General features: G+C 34.3%; 1 protein-coding gene across 1 annotated transcript in view; it reads left to right on the top strand.

The window, feature by feature from the left end:
• Positions 1-276: 276 nt before the first annotated feature.
• The window catches only part of LOC115881781, a 91,562-nt gene continuing 69,964 nt past the window's right edge, over positions 277-21,874 (top strand). Inside the window, exon 1 of the mRNA XM_030899430.1 lies at positions 277-628. Coding sequence (XP_030755290.1) covers positions 526-628 — 103 coding nt within the window. The 5' untranslated portion in view covers positions 277-525. The remainder of the gene's footprint in view (positions 629-21,874) is intronic.

Here is a 21,874-nt window from a genome sequence, read left to right as displayed (position 1 = left end):
ATGATACTGATCGTGTGAGGCCTTTCGTAAATTTATTTCCGTTTTATCTGACAGGCAAAACTAAGAGGTAAAACGTTATGTGTAGACATAGCTTTAACTATTCATAGTCTAAGTTCATAGTCTACTAGATTGTAAAGACCATTTAAAGACCCTCCGACTTCACATAAAGTACTTCAAAGAAAATTACTACAAATGCGCGACAACGCCGCGTTTTCCAACCTCTGCGGTACGAACACTATTCATTTTTTCCTCAATCGCTCAGTTGGTGAGCGGTGAGCTGTTCGGGTACTGTATGTCGTGTTGTAGTACCGTACTCATCTATACAGTACGACATCGCGGTACTGTCGCGGCATGACTTGTCGTCATTCGTAAAATTTAAAAACCGAATGTTTGTTGTGTACTTGTTAATAAACTAAATGTGTAATAGTACTTTGTGTATTAATCACTGAGATTTAAACAATAACAAAATGTTTGTGTAAATGACGTGGAAATAGACTGTTATTTGTTGTTTGTTGTGATGTGACTATGCATTGGAAAGTGGTGTTAGTTTTGGTTACAGTAGTTTATAAGAAGTACTGTTACGGATCCAAGATCCAGCCCATTGGATTAAATACGAATTTCAGTGATGGTAAATACCTACTCTTTAATATTGTTTATGTTACCACCCAATTTTCTTCTGATTTAAAATTATTTAAAAGTGTTAAAACAAAATAAAGGTTTGAGGTCCAGTTTTATACTTTCCGGTTAAATTTAAAAGGTCCGATTAAATTTATATCTCCGAAACCAAGGCCGAAACTAAAGTTTCAAAAAAAGTCATACTATACATATCTACAAATTCATTTACCCACCTGTAGATATAAAAAACATTTTTGGTAAACTCTGTCTCAAATAGTTTCTGAAAAATAAAAATAATTTTTTTAAAAGGTCCGATTAAATTTATATCTCCGAAACTAAAGTTTCAAAATAAGTCATACTATATCTACAAATTCATTTACCCACTAGTAGATATACAACACATTTTTGGTAAACTCAAAAAATAAAATAATTTTTTTTAAAAGGTCCGATTAAACAAACAATATAATCTGTGATTAAACTTTGACAGATTTTTCGTTTTTCAGTCAACTAACAAAAGGTATCTTATTAGAGATTTATTTTTTTCTTACCTTAAAATTTTCTTGTATTTGAAAGTTCAGTATATTTTGTTTTAGTAGGTCGATTTTGATGATTTCTTAGGTAATTTGTAGCTAAAATACTTCTTATACTTTTACTTATATTTTTAGTCTCTTTAAAAAATTAATAATTAAAATCTTCGTCTGTCCATTACCTACCGGGTGCTCACTCAAAAGTGGCTCACCTCTATAACTTTTTATTTTCTCAGATAAAAAGACGAGATTTGGTATGTTAGTAGGATGACATAAAATAGGGTTGATTAACATATTCAATTGTTTATTTAGAGTGCCATGGCTGTGTTAAAAATACTAATTTTTAACCAAGAAGCTTTGGAAAAATAGATTTGATCGTTTAATGTTTTTGGTGTCTTGTCCTGGCCGTTTAAAAGATGCTCAAATCGTATTTTTAATAAAATTTCAATTTTTTTTAAACGGAAGGAAGGTGGCTCATTAGCATATTTGAAAAAAACATTTTTTACGAAAAATTTGGTACCACACACTTGATATTTCGAGTCAAATTGTTGTTATGAACCGCATGTTACAATTTCAAATAAACAATATGAGAAAATGTCAAAAGTTGACAAATGGTATGCCATTCTACTCAGAGTCTCATTTTCTATCAAATAAAGTAAAAAAAATCGAGGGTGCCATTTAAAAATCAAAAGTTGTAGTCATTTCCGTTGAAACAGAAAGTGACCAAAAACAATTGAACACGTCAATCAGTTCTAATTTATGTCATATACTAACATACCAAATCTCGTTTTTTTTTATCTGAAAAAATAAAAAAGTTATAGGGCGAGCCACTTTTGAGACGCACCCGGTATACATGGTAAAAAAATATTGTTATTTGGCTGAAAGTTTCAAACATCCTGTGGAATGGTTTAAGAAAGTAAGGAATTTAAAAACTACTTTACCATCAAAATGCATACTTTTTCGATTGTTTGTTTCTTGACTCGTTTCTATAGCTTTATTTTTGTTGGAGATATTCACCTTTGAAGAAGATTGTAATAATTTAGAACAATTTTTGGCATTAAAACATGCCTTTGCTTTTGGTCCTAATCAACACAGCTATGAAATAGTGGTTATTGTTTTTGTAATGCCACTGTCATTGGGGGGAAAAGGCATATTATTAAATTTTTTGGCAGTTGATCTACCTAGTTTTGGTAAGCTGAGATGGCTTTAAGTCCATATCGGGTTATTGTTGCTTTAATTGGACATGATAATAATCAACTTCTGGACTTAAAGTAAATGAATGATATAGTTACTTTTTATACAAGACGATAAAATGGTATTTTATATACGATAATGCAATTTTATCGTCGTGTATAAAATAATATTTTTTTCCATAGCCAGTTACGTTTTAAAAAATATTCAGAAATTATTATTTCAAGGAATTTATTACGAGTAGAAAAAATATTGTGCTGGCTTGGCTGGTTGGTTTCTATGTAATTTGATAAATAAATAAAGCTGTCTGTTTAGTTGTCAGTTTTGAGTCAAAATTTTTTAATTCTCTTTCGTGTCGATTGCTGATTGAATTGGAGCCAGAAATGGCTCAAAACGAAATAAATAAATTACCAACAGATATTCAGGCTGAGGCGACAAACGCCATATCCAAACTACTTCCATTTAAATCCCGAATAACTTATGAAAAGGAATACAAAAATTTTCACAAATGGAAGCAATTAAAAAACGTGCGAGAAGAAATAAAGTTTTTAACCTATCCTCGCTGTTAAAGTATCATTTAATCTACCCTTGCGGTTAAAGTACTATTTTATCTACTATTTTTGATAGATATAAGACAATCTTAACAGTTGCTATGGAGTTGCAGTAAAATAATAAGCTTTTTCAATATCACTGATATTAAAAACAATTACCACAATTTCATAGGTATGTTGATGAGGACCAAAAGAAAAGGCATAAATTATTGTTGTAAATCATTACTGTCCTCTTCAGAGACGAATATCTCAAATAAAAATAAGCTACAGAATAGCAAATAGACGAGTCAAAGAAAACTACGAAGAAAAGATACATCTTGATAATAAAATAATGATGGCAGTACGCAGTAACGTAGTATCTATATTATTTGATGGCTTTTTCATGGCAGCTCAAAGACAAAACGTCGATTGGAAAATCTGACGACACCATCTTCAAAAACGTTCAAAAAGAACAATGTTCGACTGCAAGGTCTGCCAGTAAACATTTTTAAGATTAAAAGTATCGCAACACTATTTATTTACACCAAAAAATCGTAATACAAAACTAAAGTGTCAAAACGAATGACAGTGTCAGGAAATAAATAAATAAATTTGGCAACTTGACATTTTTTACATCAGAGCTGCCACCTGAATTCTCAGCGGGAAATTTGAATTCCAGTTAGTCAGCTCGGCGCAGAATATGTCCATGGTTGGCAACAATGAGTTTAAAAATTGCGCCATCCATTACATAACTAAAGACCAATGTAATTGCATCCAAAAATTGCATCCAACAATTTTTATGAGGGTTTGCTTATGTATAATTCCTTGCCCGACGCAGTGAGAAACGCAGGTACGCTGGTAAGTTTTAATAAGAAATTGTCTACTTATTTAAAGGCCTAGGAATAGTATAAATTGTTTTTGTAATGCTTGTATGTAATACTTGTGAATGCTTATTACTCTATAGCCTTTGGCATAAGTTAGTTGTATTGTTTGTACTAGCAATATGCTAAATCAAGATTATTATTATTATTATTATAACATCAATTACTGTTTTCGTTAAATTTCTGTTGGCAATCATTAAACCATTTATCAAGAACAGAAAATTTCCAGGAAAGGATAATAAAAAAATATGTCGAGTACTTTAAATGTATGTTCTATGTACCATAATGGAAAGTTACAAACATTCGTAGATGAAGTATACACCTCGGTATACACGAAGGGGTACTAACACAGTACTAATTTGATTTGCAAATGTTTGACGTAATAAGATCAGGTTACTTGTTAAGCAAATTCGACTCTGTGTGAATCATTAGCGATAATTGCTTTTAATTATGTTCAGTTCGAGATTAAATCTTGTTTTGATTTTACCATTTCCTTTAATGACATAGATACTTAAACTTAACTTAAGCACTGAAGATGTAAATTCTATGTGTAAAAGAATTATTTACAGCAATTTATATACATTATCTGTGGCCATATCTGGTGTAAATTAAGTGTGTTTGCTGCTGACTTGTGATGAAAGAGACCAGTCTTGATCTTGCACAAAAAGCAAGACCAAGAATAGCGTTAGATCTGAAAAAGAGCAAAGCCACAAAGGCTGTGACAGGCTGTATCTTGGATTGTTAATGAGAACGATTGCAAGATCTGCTAATAGAAATTTTTATGCTTAAAGTATCACTGCACAATTCATTTAAACCAAAAACTCGCAATACAAATCTAAAGTGTCAAAACAAATGACAATGTCAGGAAATAAATAATCAAATGTGGACTTGACATTTTTACAGCAGAGCTACCACCTGAATCCCCAGCGGGAAATTTAAATTCCAGTTAGTCAGCCTGGCGCCGAATATGTCAATAGTTGGCAACAATGAATTTAAAAATCGCGCCCTCGATTACGTAACTAAAAGTTTAATTGGTATCGCTTATAGACCTAGAGGATAGTAATGATTAACCTATCTATCTATCGTATGGCTAAACATCACAACAAAACATGGAATTACAATCACTGCAGAAGTAAAGAGCAGGAAACAAGTATGCGTGCAAACAATAATAATAGTTTGACAAGATCCTAAAATGTACAAACGAATATACATATAACAAGTATTACAAACAAACATCTAAATTACGGATGTATTCGACTGCACTGTCTGTAGCTTCCAGGAAATCATCAAAGGGACCGGAATAGGATCTTAAAGGGCATGCTTCTACTATGTGCCGGATATGTGTCGCATTCTGGGGAAGCTGACTTTCCCCATTTAAACATAGAATCGGCACACCTCCCATGATTTGTCCTTATCCGGTTTAACGCAGACCATGTTTTACGTGGCATGTCAAAGCCTGGTGGGTTCTGAGTTATAGCCGGCATATTCCCGGCGTGGTCTGGTAACTCTGATTCCCATTCCCTAATCCATGACTCCGTTAATTTAAAACCGTCCCGGTGTAAGCTGCTTGCGGTTGTTAATGTTGGACGTTCGGCAGTTGTGGCATGTTAGTAATTTTAGTGTATTCTCTAAAAAGTGCATACTGCCTGCGTATATGTGGTGGAGAAATATTACTTAGAATAGGAAGCCATTGGGTGGGAGTTGATTTTATTGTTCCTGATATAATACGCATTGTGTTGTTCAATTGGACGACCACCTTTGCTGTGTGAGAACTATTGAGCCACACCGGGGCACAGTACTCAGCAGTAGAGTAAACCAAACCCAGCGCAGAGGAGCGCAAGGTACTCGCGGATGACCCCCACGTGGTGCCGCATAATTTATGGAGGATATTGTTCCGAGTGTTGAGCTTAGCTGCAGTTTGTGTGAGGTGCTTCTTAAAGGACAAGGTCTTATCTAGTTTAATGCCTAAATATTTTGGGGTGTTGTTGTGGGACAGCCAGTTACCTTCAAACCTTATTTTAAGTTCTTGGTTTGCTAATTTATTATTAAGATGGAAACAACTAACTTCCGTCTTTACCGCGCTCGGTTGCAACCTCCACTGGCGGAAGTTGTTTCCCAGGGAATACAGGTCTTCCGCAAGAACAGCCTCTGTCTCCTCGAGGTTTTTATGTCTTGTAGCTATCGCCCAATCATCCGCATACTTAAATTTTCTAGCTGAAGTAGCAGGCATATCAGCGATATATAAATTAAACAGCAATGGAGCTAAGACAGAACCTTGTGGCAATCCGTTATTAAGTTTCATTTTTTTGCTTTCTTTCTCTCCCAGTTTTACCTGAAAGAGCCTATTTCGGAGAATATCGTCGATCAGGTTGACGGTCCTTCGGCAGGGAATTTCTTTAGCTAGCTTACAGATCAGTCCCTGTCTCCAAACTGTATCGTACGCCGCGGTCAAGTCAATAAAAGCAACTGATGTTTTTTCTTGGCGTTGAAATCCTGCTTCGATGTAAGTTGTTAGGGACAGAACCTGATCCACGCAGCTACGTCCAGGACGAAAGCCAGCCTGTTCAATCGGTATACTCTCTATTATCTTTGGGCTTACTCTGTTGTAGATTAGTCTCTCCAGAAGCTTGTAGATTGTGCTCAGCAGTGCGATTGGGCGATAACTTTGTGGCTTGTCGTTAGGCTTACCAGGCTTTAAGATGGCAATGATTTTAGCGCTTTTTAGTGACTGTGGAATAGTGCCTGTTTTAATTATGTCGGTGAAAAAGTGCATCAACCATCGCTTTGTAAATTTACCACAATTCACAAGGAATTCCGAATGGATGCCGTCAAATCCCGGAGCTTTGCCAGCCTTAATATGTTGTAATGCAGCTAATACTTCTTCGAAGGTAAAAGGCTTGGGATGATTTAAGCTGTTTTAATTGTCGCTTAATTTCGATTGTGTGTGCACGGTCTCTTGGTGCTCTTGAGGTATTAACAATATTAGAGGCGATTTCGTTTGGAGTCACAGGAGTATCCACTCTTGTTCTTTGATTATCTCCACCCAGTTTTCGTAATAATGCCCAAGCTTTTCTGCTGGATTTTGTAAAGTCTAAATTTTCAACAGTTTCCGTCCACTTCTAGCGTCTCGCAGAGTTTAAACTGTGCCGAAGTTCGTCAGCTATTTCGCGGTCACCTGATTCTAGAAACTCCCTGTATAGCCTTTCGCTAGTCTCGCCCCATCCCGGGATGTACTCCTTTCTATAACCCCTAGATATGGTTTTCTTGGCGATGCTAATGATAGCACCAACAAATCTTTCATAATTTCTCCCTAGAGGGGGGATCCAACCTAAGCATTTGTCGAGATTATTGGAGAATGTTTCCCAATTTGCTTTATTGAAGTTCCATCTCGGGCGGGGAAAAGATTTAACTAAAGGGATACTCAACCCAATTTCTATTAACACAGGGCGATGTTGGCTATGTGGAAAATCATCCAGGACAGTTCGTGTAGTTGGAAGCGGATGTTCATTGCTGTCTGAAGAAACGAAACACAAATCTTAAATACGAGGTATAGGTTGTGCTCGTCTGACCAGTCCATGAGGCTTTCGCCATTCAAATAATTTTCCCTATATTTCCATTTGGTGTGGTGGCTGTTGAAATCTCCTATGTATACAGCTGGGTGAAGGAAAGGCTGGATGACATGCTGTGGCCATGGGGCAGCGGGAGTTTTATAAATATTGCACACTGTGATCTCGCCAACTTGAATGGTAATTTCATGGATATTGTTACTTGTACAAGCACGCTTCAGAGTTGCATTTTTAATTGTGTTCCGAATGTAAGTGGCAGTACCATAAGATCTATTATAAGTGGCTCCTATAAGATCATACCCAGAAATCCTTGCTCTTGACCGGAGTTGATCCTCAGTTTCCGTATGAGTTTCCTGGATTGCCTGTAGTCAATTAAAATCTTGTGAAGGAGATCGCATTTTGCTCGACTAATCCCCTCCACATTCAACTGGCAGACTCGGATGCTAGGTCCAAGTTTTTAGTCATATAGTCCTTATAAGGACTAGGCATTTTTCCATGTGTTTGTACCATAGTGATGCAATTGACCAAGAGATCCAGATAGGATTGTTTGGTCGCCAGTTGTGCTAGTTCAGTTAGTTTGCGTCTATAATTAGACGCTATCCAGGGTGTACCACGAGGAGGCGAACTAGCATTACACCCCATGATTAACCTATGATATTTATAAACATAAGTTTTGCGAGTAATTTCGATACATCCTTTAAAAATATAGCATCAGTACCAATCACCAATCCTAAAATCCTCTAACAGTATTGCCAACTATTTCAATCATTGTTGATCACGCCGTATATGTATTTCCATATTGCATATACACGTAAATATGTTAATTCTTCTGTATTTACAATTAATATGAACGGAGCAGTCGCCAACTCAAACACATGGGCGAAGTGAAAGAAAAAAGTACAGTTAACTTTCTTAACTCGTTAAGTATTATTTAACATTGTGGTTACATGATTTGCATAATAATATTTAGTGTGCGCTAATTGATTATGTATATATGGTAGTAAAGAGCGTAGAAATTGACTTGAGGTAAATATTAGTTTACATATCTAGTTCTACTTAAAGAAAATAAATAGAAAATGCAATGCTAACAAACAATAAGTTTCTAAATTTTTATATCAACTGAACTACTAAACCAATTTTTTAATGTATCATTGATCCGTGAATATGTTTTCAAATACACTGCCTGGCACGAAAAATGGACACCTTAAAACGAGCCTTAAGCTTGGACCCCATTAGCAACACGCCACGCCACGCCATGGCGCGAAGATTTATGCGTATATTTTTCCATTAAGAGTCTATTATACGCTGTACTGTTCGGGTCGCTCTCAGGGGTCGGGTAAAGCGGGTGTGTGGTCGAAGGAAATATATGTTATATTTCAGAAATCTGCCAGGCTTAGCCCGATCCAGTCGTGTTAAGCCACACCCAAAATTCCAAACGCACGTGCTTTGATTAAGGTTTGCAGAGCTTCAGCATTTGCCATAAAATAGCGAGCAATTTGTTAGAAAACCATACATGTTATATATCACTGTTTCGTCCAAACATAAATAATATTTTGTTGATGTTTGACTATCAAAATCTTAAAAATAAAGAAGTTATCTAAAAATGTGCTACAATACGAACATAGTATAATTCTTTATCTTTAATTTCCTTCTTCATTTGTGTAAAAATACCTGGCCAGTTTTACATAAAACTTTAGATGCCGAACGCTTATTTTGCTACTTTTTCTTCGGACTAGTGAAATCCGAATGAAAGACATGTATCGCGTACCCTCTAGGCCTACGCCACGCCATACCACACCATCTCACTGATGGGCGATTCATAAAAGGTCCAGATCTTACTTACTTAAAAATTATCTGTTTTTTTAAAGGAAACTAGATATTACTTCAAGATTTAAGGTCATGGAAAAGAACGAATAAAAATTGTGTGTGCACTATGTGCGCATATTTGAAATGAAACTTATTCTTTCTTTCGTCTGTCTGTCTGTCCGTCCGTCTGCCCGTGTGTCCGTCCGAGGACTCCATTCGGGACCTCTATCCACGTACCGAGTTTGGCTTAGTTTGGTTCCAATCGACCCATAATTAAGAAAAATCCTGATGATTTCGTCCATTTAGAGGCATCGGTTCGAAACGTCGAGGGCGTCATCCTGTAGCCCGTCCCCAGTTATGCCGAAATTGACCCACATTTTTCTTTAATATCAAATCGTTAGTCTCGCCCTGATTAAAACGGCTTACAGACGATCCAATCTGTTGTACAACAAGTTGGACAATTTGGTTTGATCCAACTGTTTCAACGATAATAGTAACGTCTGTGGGCTTGTCGTCCAACTTGTCGTTAAGACGCGGTTGGATCGTTTGGTAGTTCAGCATGTTTAAAAATCTGTCGTATAACTTGGTTGGACCAACGACAAGTTTTAACGTCTGTGGCTTTTTCACCGACTTGTTATTACTATGTTAATACAGAAATACATCGTGTAGTGAGATTGTGGTGTTGTGGACAGAATTTATTGAAATTTATAGAAACCATTCGTGCTTATGGAATGTTAAAAGTGAGTACAGTAGAACACAAACTGAACTCCAGATACAAAGTGTTGCTGAGAAAAATGAAAGAAATAAATCCAGATGCAACATTAGAACTTCTTAAAAAGAAAATTAATAATATCAAAAGCGACTACTAAAGCAGCTACGGTTTTTTTGACATGGTTTCTGGCATAGTCAAACATACACTGACTACTCATTGAACTAATTCATTTAAAACATTTAACTAATCGTATTACAAGTCGCTTTAGAATGTCGTTACGTTTGTGGCCAAAAGAATCTACGGTCTGTCTGAACGATTTTTCGTCCAACCTAGCGTACGATCGGTTGTATAACCGATTGTATCGTCTGTAAGCCCTTTAAGATGTAAACGAAATGTCGCGTCGTATCAAACTTTGTATCAAAAACGCTCACATAGCCTACCCACTAAATTTGGTCGCAAAAAAGGATAATAACCGAGTTATTTAACACTGAAATTTTAAAAAATAATGGCAACATTTTGAGAGCCGTCGGCAGCAATCATTAATCAGCCGCAAATACCAAGCATTTACCAGAATCTCAGCTTGTTCGACCTTCAGTGTTGACACATAGACTAGAATGATTCAAAAATGACTTTTTGAAAATTCAGATTAAAAGTAAAAAAGTTACCTAACATTAGAAGACGGGACTCCGATAGATACAGTACATCTGCTGGATCTGTGTCTATGAAAGGAATGCGGACAAAAAACATTTAAATAAACAGCAATATATTTTATACGTCGACTTGACGAGTACGTCACCGCAAATCGCTCCGCCCACTCATTTTATTGGCTACTTGCAAATTTATCGAATTTTTATTGATGGATTTATTGATCTATTTTTTACGAAAAACATCGAGAAAATATCGTTTCCCCTCTCACGGATACCCCGTAGCTACAGAACGGACAGACGTACTGTAGCAGATCGATATAATTAGGTTAGAGCGTCGTTTTAGTACTGTCCCTAATCTTCCCTAATTCTTCACTTAACAACACTTTATTTCACTGCAATTTTTGACAGCATTATGTATTTACTTACACGTGTATTTGGTACAAAATGTACAAAATACATTCATATGCTATCTGAATTATTTAGAATTATTTTTTGAGGATTTAAACTTCTTTGGTTTTCTAGCTCACACTCTTGTTTTTGTGAATAACCATCAAAATAATCCAGATGTCTATTTGAATAATAAAATTATTATACAGGATTACCTTATATTTGCCTATTTCTTCTTTTTAGTTTTGTCAGAGATTTAGTGAGAGCGCCCACCAAAGTAACGTAGCATCTGATGTGGCGCGTGATCTGGCAAGTAACATGCATCTAGCAAGTTAGTCGAATTGAACAAACGAGAATAAGTGTGTCAGTGCACACTGAAGTAGCGCTGTCAAAAACGTGTCATTTGTCGTTGTAGCATTGTACTTCAACGCTATTGCTAAAATCATTGCCATGTATGTGCCACGTCAGATGCTACGTTACTTTGGTGGACGCTCTTACTTAGTCGCTATCGGGCGACATCAAATTTTGACATTTCTCACGTCAAAACTGTCATAGCGACACGTGTAGTGCGCGGTTAAGGTGACCTTTCTTCGTAGCTCACATAGGGCCCGAGTTACGACGCCGACGCTTCGTCTTCACGTCTTCACCTCCGATCGTTACCACTTTTCCTGACGCTTCTCGTGTGTCACGGCCTTCAATTTTTACTCCCATCGTGCCTAAAGAAGTTTCACTTCAAAAACTAACTAAAATAGGAAATACGCTCCTAAAATTTATGCCGATGCGGCTTCAGCCTAAAGTTCTTTTTTTTTATTCTTCCTCCTAAAATACGATAAGTTTCTAAATAAACTACGCATCTTTTTTTTCTTCATTATTTCGAAAAAAAAACAATGGCCACTTTGGAATATATTTTTTATTTCCTAATAAAATTTATTTGTTAACAAAATACGTATGTGGAAACTGCTGTTCAGAGAATGTAATGGTTAATGGTGTTTATTTCGTATTAGTGGCAATTATTAATCGGAATAATAATAACAATAATTAAAATTTCAGTTTTGATGCATTTGAAAGTCGAACAAAGCTTTTATAGATTTCTCTTTAATATTAATTTAATCTGGTTACACGCGGCTGTTTGTGTTCATCGAGTACGTTCACAATTTTAATTGCAAACCATTGTTTTATTGCTTCGATTATTGTTTATTTACTTTCATATGAAATTTCTGAGGTACCTACTGTAGTAAAAACAACCTAGTTTCTAAATATATCCGGTGCTATTAAGATATTATTATACAGGGTGTTCCAGAAATAAGTGCAAGCATTTTAAGAGTCTATTACGCTGTATTGTTCAGATCGCTCTGGGGGGTCTGGCTTTTTTTCTCATTAAATATCTGCTTTCATTATAAAATTTCTGGTGACGCCACTGCGTGTTACTAAAGTCTAATTTACAAGGAAATAAAAATGCGCTATCCGCAGGAATTCATGTTCAGTGAATTGCAGTGATTCGATTTACGTGCTAAAGTACTTGGAAATAATTCTGTTATAATCGCTATAATTAAGACATAACTTACTTAATTCATCTATTATTATAATATTTCAATCATAATAATAAAAAAAATAACATGTTGTTTTTATTGCATACCAGATATTATTAAGAGAATATTTACAGTGTGGTCTACTTTTTATAAGCAAGATTTTAGAGTAGATTATTAGAGTTGACTTAAAACTTATACCTTTTACTTTTTTAAGATCATCTAAAGGGGAAATTAAAGGCAGTTGTGAAAAAGTGTTAAGAGTCTATTATGCAGTACTTTTCGGGTCGCTCTCATGGGTCGGGTAAAGCGGGTATATGACCGAAAAAAATATATATTATATTTCAGAAATTTGCCTAAGGTTTACCCCCTTCCTGTCGTGTTAAGCCACACCCAAAATACCAAACACACGTGCTTGGATTAAGGTTTGCAGAGCTTCAGGATTTGCCATAAACTAGCGAGCAATTTGTTACAAAACCATATAAATTATGAATCACTGTAATCACAAAACTTCAATCTATTTCCGTATTGTAACGGAATTTTAAATTATGTCTTTATTTTCGAGAATATTTAGTCCAAACATGAGGAATATTTTGTCGATATTTGACCATCAAAATCTTAAAAATAAAGAAGTTGCCTAAAAATGTTCTACAATACGGATATAGTACAATCCTTTTTCTTTATATTTCCTCTTCATTTGTGTAAAAATACCTAGCCAAATGCCGAACCCGTATTTTACTACTTTTTCGGACTAGTGAAATGGATTCTTAAGTATAAGTATACTATTTTGCCTTAGTGAGAAGTCCCAATGTTTGTATTGCATATACTTTACAAATGACATCAGATTAAGATTATCTCTTTTTAATAGAAGATAAAACTTTGATCATTTCATTAGTTACAAGTTACAACATACTTTCGGTTTGGGATTATTAATTGCTTAATTTTATTGGTAAAATTAAATATTGTACGTTATATACGATACCTCCAAACCAACCCATACAGCCACGGTACGTACTATGTACGTACCTGGTACGTAATGTTGGGACGAACGTCAGGTCCCTGGTACGTATAGGTACGTACTATGTACGTACATTTTTCAACGCTCTGTACGTTCCCGGTACGTCCCTGGAACGTGGCAATGTACGTACTATGATGTACGTACATTCCAGGTACGTACATTTTATGTTTTGTTCCGGACCAAAACTGGACGTAAAATGATCGAAAGTACGTACTATGAACGTACAATGCACGTACTATGGACGTACATTTTTCAACGACGTATACGACCTAGGAATTTAATTAGAAATAATTCAATGGAAGTCAGCTTTAAATATTTATTAATATAAAAACTCAGGTACAGGGTCATCCCTTATGTCTTGATACACCCGTGAGTCTGGCTTCGGTCCGGCAACTACACCCTTAGCGCACTCTGTCTTTTATTGGATGTTGATAGATATTTTATTTTTTTATTCTCGAACTGCTTCTAACTAAAAAATACAAAAAAAAACTAAGTATTCAAATATCTAATTCTTGCCTCTGTTTTGAAAAAAATTGAATGAGCCGATTCTCAATCATTCGAGGTTGTGACTGTGCTAGGTGAAATAGTCACATTATATTATTACACTTTAACTTACCTTGAAACAACGAGCAACGAAGGCAACGAGAAAAGAAAATAAGGTGGAAGCCAAACAACCTACGGCCACCATGACACACAACACAATCGAAAACTGGATCGGAGTAGGTGCGCACTCAGCAAATACGTTTTAATAAAATATACGGAGAGTACCGCTTAAATTCCTGTCCCGATGTTGAAGGATGGCTATAGAATGTCAATGCATTTCCTACATAAGTCTATCCTTGTTCGGGAGGAGGTTTTCTGCGCTTGCTCGATCTGTAAGCACTTTGATTGGACAGTTCCAAATCATATGATATGTTTTGTTTTGGTTTTATTTATTTTAAGTTGAGGTTAAAGACGTTCTAATAATTGAATTAAATCTTTCGAAAAATTGGAAGTTTTTTGTTAAATATTCTGAAATCAAATAAGTTTGATAATGTAACATTATGCGCATATTTATCAATTGAGATATTTTAATCGTATCCAACATGTTATGGCAAAACACTTTTTCAACCAAAAGTTTTCAGATATCTTCGATTTAGTTATTTTCGAATGTTTATTTTGTTTATATCTATTACAAACTCAAGGAGCAACAGTTTTTTACAAGTAGTGTTAATTTTGATGCTGGTGCAATACTTCTACTCGTTAAAATAAGTTTATTATAAATATTACAGACATTTAAAAAAATAGGCTATGGAATAGGTATATAAAAATTATTTTATATCTGTCTCACAATGGGGGGCTCCTAGTAGCGTAATAGGTATCTGCAGTGCGATTCTGTAAACATTTCCCTGTCTAGTGACTCATCAATCGTATACAAATAGCATAGGCTCGATAGGAAATTTCTTGCTACAGAGCTTACAGAATCCCATTGCTGATTTCTAAAATTCTTTTTCTAGATAGGCTTCCCGCATCGAAAAACTCCTATTTTATGGTATGTAATTAGTATTCTGAAGGTATTAAAATATTTTAATATCAATATAGTTTTTTCACTGAAACTCGAGTTAAATCTTAATATACATTATTCATATTGTCGTTTTAGAGATTGTGCTTTTATACTTACTATTATGAAAATTTACTGAATAAAATATATAGTTGCAATCCTTTTACTGAACTCCTTAATTTCTTGTTTTATGAGGGGATAATTTTTGCTTATTTAGGTACTAATTTTAATCAGACCATTTTTTAATGAACTCATTTATATTTATATCATATCGTTCTAAGTAGACTTTGTTGTGTTAGACAATTATTATTAAATAAAACGAATGAAAAAAAGTGACAGGTACGATATTTTTTTTTTAAATTCAAAAAATAATTTAGTAAAACCACAATTATTAAGAAATTGTCTTAAAAACTTCGTAGTACAAATTGCATATCTATTTCACTTTTTTTAAAATTCAAAAAATAATTTAGTAAAACCTCAATTAAGGAACTGTCTTAAGAACTTAGTATTACAAATTGCATATCTATTTCACTCGACTTAAAAATTGCAGCAAAACAAAGTATAACAGTACATTTTTTACTGTCTATTGTTTCTTTTACTGCCCATGTATTTATGATCAATAATCAACATCAGTCCTGGTTTAAAATGAAACAAAAGTAATTCTTTATTATTAACATATTTTTTATTAAACAAATATAACTAAAAGTATGTACATATTAAGTTTATACATAAATCAAGCTAGATACAAAAAATATAATTATTTACATTGTTGCATTGTAAATACTCTTTTATATTATGAAAAAAAAAACAATAATAATTTACAATAAGACGGTTTGTGTGTAACTGTGTAAGCATTATAATTAGCCTTATGTAGTCTCTATTTTTAGTCTTTACATTATAATGTATTTTTATTTAAAATAGTAAGACTAAATATAATGCTTTTAACAATAATTATTGATTTTTGAATAAAATTAGTTTCGTATATTTTTGTCTTATATTAACATCCTTTTATTTCTGATTTTGCTTTCATGATACAAACGAACATCGAGAAAAATTTCTATTATTAATTTTGTTAGTTGGCTTCTACCACACAAAAAGCAGTAGCCCATTCCCATTGTTCTATTAATTAAACTACAGGACAAGTCTTTAAAACTAAATCACAAAATTGTCAATAAACGCACAAAGATTAAAATACAAACGAAAACACAGTACACGTGGAAAACACAGAAAGTTAGAGAAAACACTAATGACACTAATGGCGACTGCCCAAGTCAAACTGAAAACAAAATCCACGCCGACGACGCGTCCAAAAATAAATCGATAACCCATCTCGACACCATTCGGCCAATAGAAAAGTAGCATTTCGGCGCATGTGCATTACATCCAGCTACTGAACAAGGATGGACTTATGTCAAACTCGATCTTCTGTCCTTCAATCCTGGGACATAAATTCTCTCATTGCTCTTATGGGGAGGCCGCGGTATATGTAAATTTAAATGTATTTGGCACTCAGTGTATTGTTGTTTTTATTTTTTACGTTGATTAATAAAAGATGGAACTACACTGAGTGCGCACGTGCGCTCTAGCTCTGCCAATCGAAAACGCCATTAGAAACCGCCCGACTTCCGATTCCGACAAGACTCGAATGTGAACGAATAACTTAGCGGGAAATTTAAACATAGGACTGCATAATTTTCCTGTTAGGCTTGATTGCATAATATATTGCATTTTTAACCCATCAGATTTCTTCAAAGGCTGTCATGCATTATGGTCATTGGATAATTTAGGAAATCATTTTTTATAGCGGTCGGGTTAGATTTATTAATAAAAGAAGTAGAGGTAGGTTAGAGTGACTTGAATTAACAATGACTAAAGAATATAAGGACATGTAACGCCCCTGTACGGGCTGTAGTACAATTTGTGACGTTAGACGCCATTCGTTTGATGCCAAACAGTGAGTCATCATCCAGTCACCAGCGACAATTTTAGCGATTTTTAATAGTTTGTTGTGTGTAGTGAACTTTGTATAAACTTTGTTACAATGGTGAATTGTCTAGCTTTCAAGTGTAAAAGCCACAGCGAGAAGAAAGAGCCAGGAGTTACGTTTCATAGGTAAATAAACAGTCCACTCCAACTTTTTAGCGTTTTCTTATTGAATTCGATAATTATTCTTCAATTTCAATTAACATCTATATGTACTTGATATGTGCTATACGTCGATACAGTTTTGTATCTTTTGTTAACATTTTAGTACGTTTTTTTCGTAATTAGTTAGGATGATACACCATAGGCGTAGTCAAAACAATTATCAAAAAATATAAATATTGCTTCAAACAGCTAGGTTAAGAAAAATATGTGCCACGGCACTGTTTGATGCCAGCGTCACAATTTGCTGTCGGGTGTTATTTGTCCTTGGATTCTTTAGTCATTGTGAATTAACGTTAGCCTAGAAAAGATCCACTGATCCAGTCCATTCATTATTATTGGGTATATCTGACCAAGATAATCCAGTCATGATATTAAAATTAAATAACATTTTGTAATGCGTTTTCAAAAATTTTCAAGATACGTACGTAGTACGTACTCACATGTACGTCCGTAGTACGTACTCACATGTACGTCCGTAGTACGTACTCGCATGTACGTCCGTAGTATGTACTCGCATGTACGTCCGTAGTACGTACTCGCATGTACGTCCGTAGTGAACTCCTACAATGTACGTAAATAGTACGTCCCTAATTGGTCCCGGGACGTACCGACGTAAAACGGACATAAAATGTACGTCCCTGGGACGAAATGTGCTGTATGGGAATTTACCAGTTACTTATACAATTAATTTGTGCGAAAGTCTGTCCAAAGAGCCAGGGAGGATTTCGATAGATGACATTCAAAAAATGACAGAAAATAAAATATACTTGTGAATTAAAATGACAGGCATAACTGTCACTGTAGTAGATCGTTAGACAGATTTATATTCATAAAGCGCACGCAATCATAATAAAATAAATATGAAAGAATTTACAATTCACATCCAGAAGTGCACCGAAAACACTGAAGAGGTAGATATCAGTACTTTCGAACAATGTCTGATTAGTAGATATGCGGCAACGATTAAAATATTCAACAAAGTCAACTTGGGCATCTTTTAACCGGCCAGGACAAGACACGAAAAACATTAGATGATCAAAACTATTTTTCCAAGGCTCCTTGATTAAAAATTAGTTTTTTTAACACAGGCACTCTAGATTGAAATTTAAAATACGATTTGTTTTTAAGAGGAAATTTCAAAAGTTGACATATGATATGTCATTCTATTCAGAGTGTCATTTTCTATTGAATAAAGTCGAAATATACCGAGGGTGCTATTTAAAAATCAAAAGTTGTAGTCAATTCCGGTGAAACAGGAAGTGACCAAACTGAATACGTCAATCAATCCTAATTTATGTCGTATACTAACATACCAAATTTCGTTTTTTTTATTAAAAAAAAATAAAAAAGTTATAGGGGAGAGCCACTTTCGATACGCACCTGGTATATTATAATTTTTAGAAAAGCATCTACTATCTGATTTTTTTGGGCTTTGTTGTTTTATACATTGAAATTGGAATTAATTGGAATCTTTAAAAACAAGGCTATTAATGACCAAATTAGTAAGTAAATTGAAACTTATATTGGTCATTTCTAATATTAGATGTGACAAATATAATTCTAAACTCGATCTATCATAATTATAAATTTGAAATTAAATCGTTAACATTTTTTTTTAAATCAAAAAACACGTTTATATGCTATTTTTATTAAGAACAAAACAAAAAAGATACTTGTGTTTAATAAGTTTATCTCGAACGCGTTCCTTAATTAAATCAGAAAATTATGCAAGTGCATATAAAGCCTTCGTAGTACCGCTATTATACGGATTATTAGTCATCAGAAGTTGTTTGTTGGTCCGTATTGCAAGGACCAATTTTTAATTACCAATTACATCATTAACAAAGTTAATGGTCATCGTTATCTGCCCACGTGTTTGTATAATTAAAATATAAACTATTTGGGAAGGTTGCTTAAAAATAGAGCAAAGTAAAAACTTAGATGGTTTAGATACTTGCTATCTATTCTTAAGACCTTTAATTGATCTTAATTGTTTGTTATTTATTGTTTCTTATCTAACTTGAATTAAATATGTGAATTGAAGATGGCTCTTCATAGTTACTCTGAACTAGTGATGTGTCGGTATTTGAGTAACGCGATTTTGAAGCGGTATTTTTTTGTAACGTCGTGTCGCACTCCAAAACGAATCAGGAACCTGTTACTGAAGAACGACGATTATAATAACGACGAAATTATAAATTATTTATAATTTACAAATAAATTATTTATAATTGGAGCTTGGAGTTTTTTTTCCACAACAAGGGATCGTCCTCTGCCGGAAACACTGCGACCTGTAAGGCCTATTGTGTTTGTCCCCTTTCTATATCTGCACCCATTCTCCTATCCCTGTGCCCTGCACTAACTTATGCAGGTCCTTGATAGGATGGGAGTATAGTTCCTCCGGTTCTAGCCTAGCTTTCCCAAATAAAAAGCGTCGCTTGTGATAGCTGCTTCAGAATCTTTATCGCATAGTCTGCAGCAAAGACTTCCTTGATACAGGTTGAGCTTGTTCAGGTAACACTTGACAGCCATGTGTCCTGCCAAGAGGCCTGTTGTAATCCGCACTTTATTCCTGCTAAGCATTAGCAGTTATTTTGCGGTTTTGGAGTTGGCTCGAACCGCAGTAACCGCATAGTGACGTGTTTCGTTCCAGCCGTCGCGCTCCTAGAGTCGCGGGAATCTGTCGCGAACAGATTAAACTTGTAACGACCTATACCGCGACGTGTTTCGCTCCAATGCCAGTGCCAGTGACAGTGGTCGCGCGACTGCTGTAGTATTCCTAGGGTCTAGTTATTGGCGTTGATGCTCACATTACAGTCGTTACATTACTATCAAGATCGCGATTTTTGGTAGGTCTAGATACTAGGAATTTTTGATTGATAATAAATACTTACATGTTAGGTACATTAGATAGTTACAAATAAACATTTTTCCAATAATAAATATGTATAAACAAAGAAGAAATATGACCGAAAAAGGGAAATTTATAAAGCTACTTTCAATTTATAAAAATATAATCCCATTTAGAGTTATACAGGGTGAGTCTTATATAAGTGCAAATATTTTCAGGGCTGGTATATTTCGACCCCAGGAAGACGTCTATGAGGTTTTTTTTCGCAAAAAAAAGATGTTGAAAATTTTCTTTTAAATTTCCCTGTATATTTTTCGAAAACTTTTTAGAACTGCCTGTTCACCGCAAATTTTCCCACGGTATAATTTCTTAATCTGTGATATTACCGTAGTTACGGCTTTAATCTATGGTTACGGCCTTAGATTAACAATAAAAAGTTACGGCAATAAAAGGGATGCAATTACAGAAAAAATCCGGTGGCTCTCAAATTTTTAAAGAAAATATAATTTTTTTTCAAATTTTCGAACTTAATAACTCGGTTATTTTTATTATTTTTTGATTATGTTATCTAAAAAATGGTAAAGATTATTTAAGACTCACCCTGTATAGTCTGCAGTGAAAGAGAATAATTATATTTTACTAACACACGGGAATAAAGTAAGACTGATTTTATTTTGGTTATCTGACATGAATATTTTACTTCTAACTTTTCCACAAATAAGGAATATACGATATACGTAGAGAAAAACATACACGTAGAAAAACGAAAAATTTAATAATCTTACAAATGTATCTAACCGTTATAACGTGTGTCAGAAGAATATAAATCTAAATACTAATAAATATAAATGTAAAACTTATAAAAATCTATTCTTCAGTCAGGCAAAAGATAGCGAATAAAAAGTCTTAAATACCAATAAATTATGTTTTTTAGTTTTATTTTCAAAATTGAAAGCTAACATAACTAAATTCTTCTAGTCATCTGCATGTTGTTTATTGTTTACAAATTTGGTTAGGACACAAAATTTTACTCAAAAGTACATGTTGAGGAGTCGTTTCTGACAAAATAAATTAATAATATCGTATTACGTGGCTGAAACCAGGGGTGACTTGAGCCACCGAAGCCTTTATAGGCTGGTTTTACAAAAACCACATCCTTCTGTGTTTTTTACACCCATTTCAATCAACTAAGGTTGCTGAAACCTCCTAGAGTTCTTTACAACCTGCCAGGAACAAAATCTGTTACAGAGCGCAATATACAAAAATGTCACAAAATTACCACAAAATAAAACACCGTAACTTTTGTTAAATTACTATTATTTTTTATGTCAACCCATTTGACAACCTCTTTGAACAATTTTTATTGTTGTTTAACGGTTAATGTTATTAACATATAAATAAGGTAGAAAGTTAATTAAGAACCTTACTTTTAAGGCGATACGAACCACTTAAACTTAAAGGCAAACGAACAAGCGTAGTACCTTGCAGCAGTCAAGGAATGCACCTGGTACTCGTCGATGCATATAAGCTTATCGCATCAATCTTGCAAATTGTAATTTTACATGACAGAAATAATAAAAAAAAGTTATAACCACCACTGTCTCTTGGTATTCTGAAATTTATTGTTATTGGTTTGCGGTACAAGAGTAATAGCACTTTTATATATAATATATATTTGGTATATTTGTTTTATATAATATCACTCCAAAAAATTGGCGCCGGGAGCCACGTATAGCCGCCCATACTAAAATATGTTAATAAAAAGTTGGTAGGCAGTTCTTTTAGTTTCAAAGTAAAGGAATTTTTCCAATATTTTTGTTATCTCAAAAACTGCGACTTTGGCTGATTTTAATGTTATTACAAATTTTGTTGCAAATATTATTCCTAATCTTAAATTGAAAACTGCGTTTCGCTAGCTACTGTAATTTT

The sequence above is a fragment of the Sitophilus oryzae genome, unplaced genomic scaffold (assembly GCF_002938485.1).
Source record: "Sitophilus oryzae breed Bouriz unplaced genomic scaffold, Soryzae_2.0 scaffold_173_pilon_pilon, whole genome shotgun sequence".
NCBI lineage: Eukaryota > Metazoa > Arthropoda > Insecta > Coleoptera > Curculionidae > Sitophilus > Sitophilus oryzae.
The sequence above is the reverse complement of the archived record's forward strand: the minus strand, read 5'-3'. Positions and strand labels throughout refer to the sequence as shown.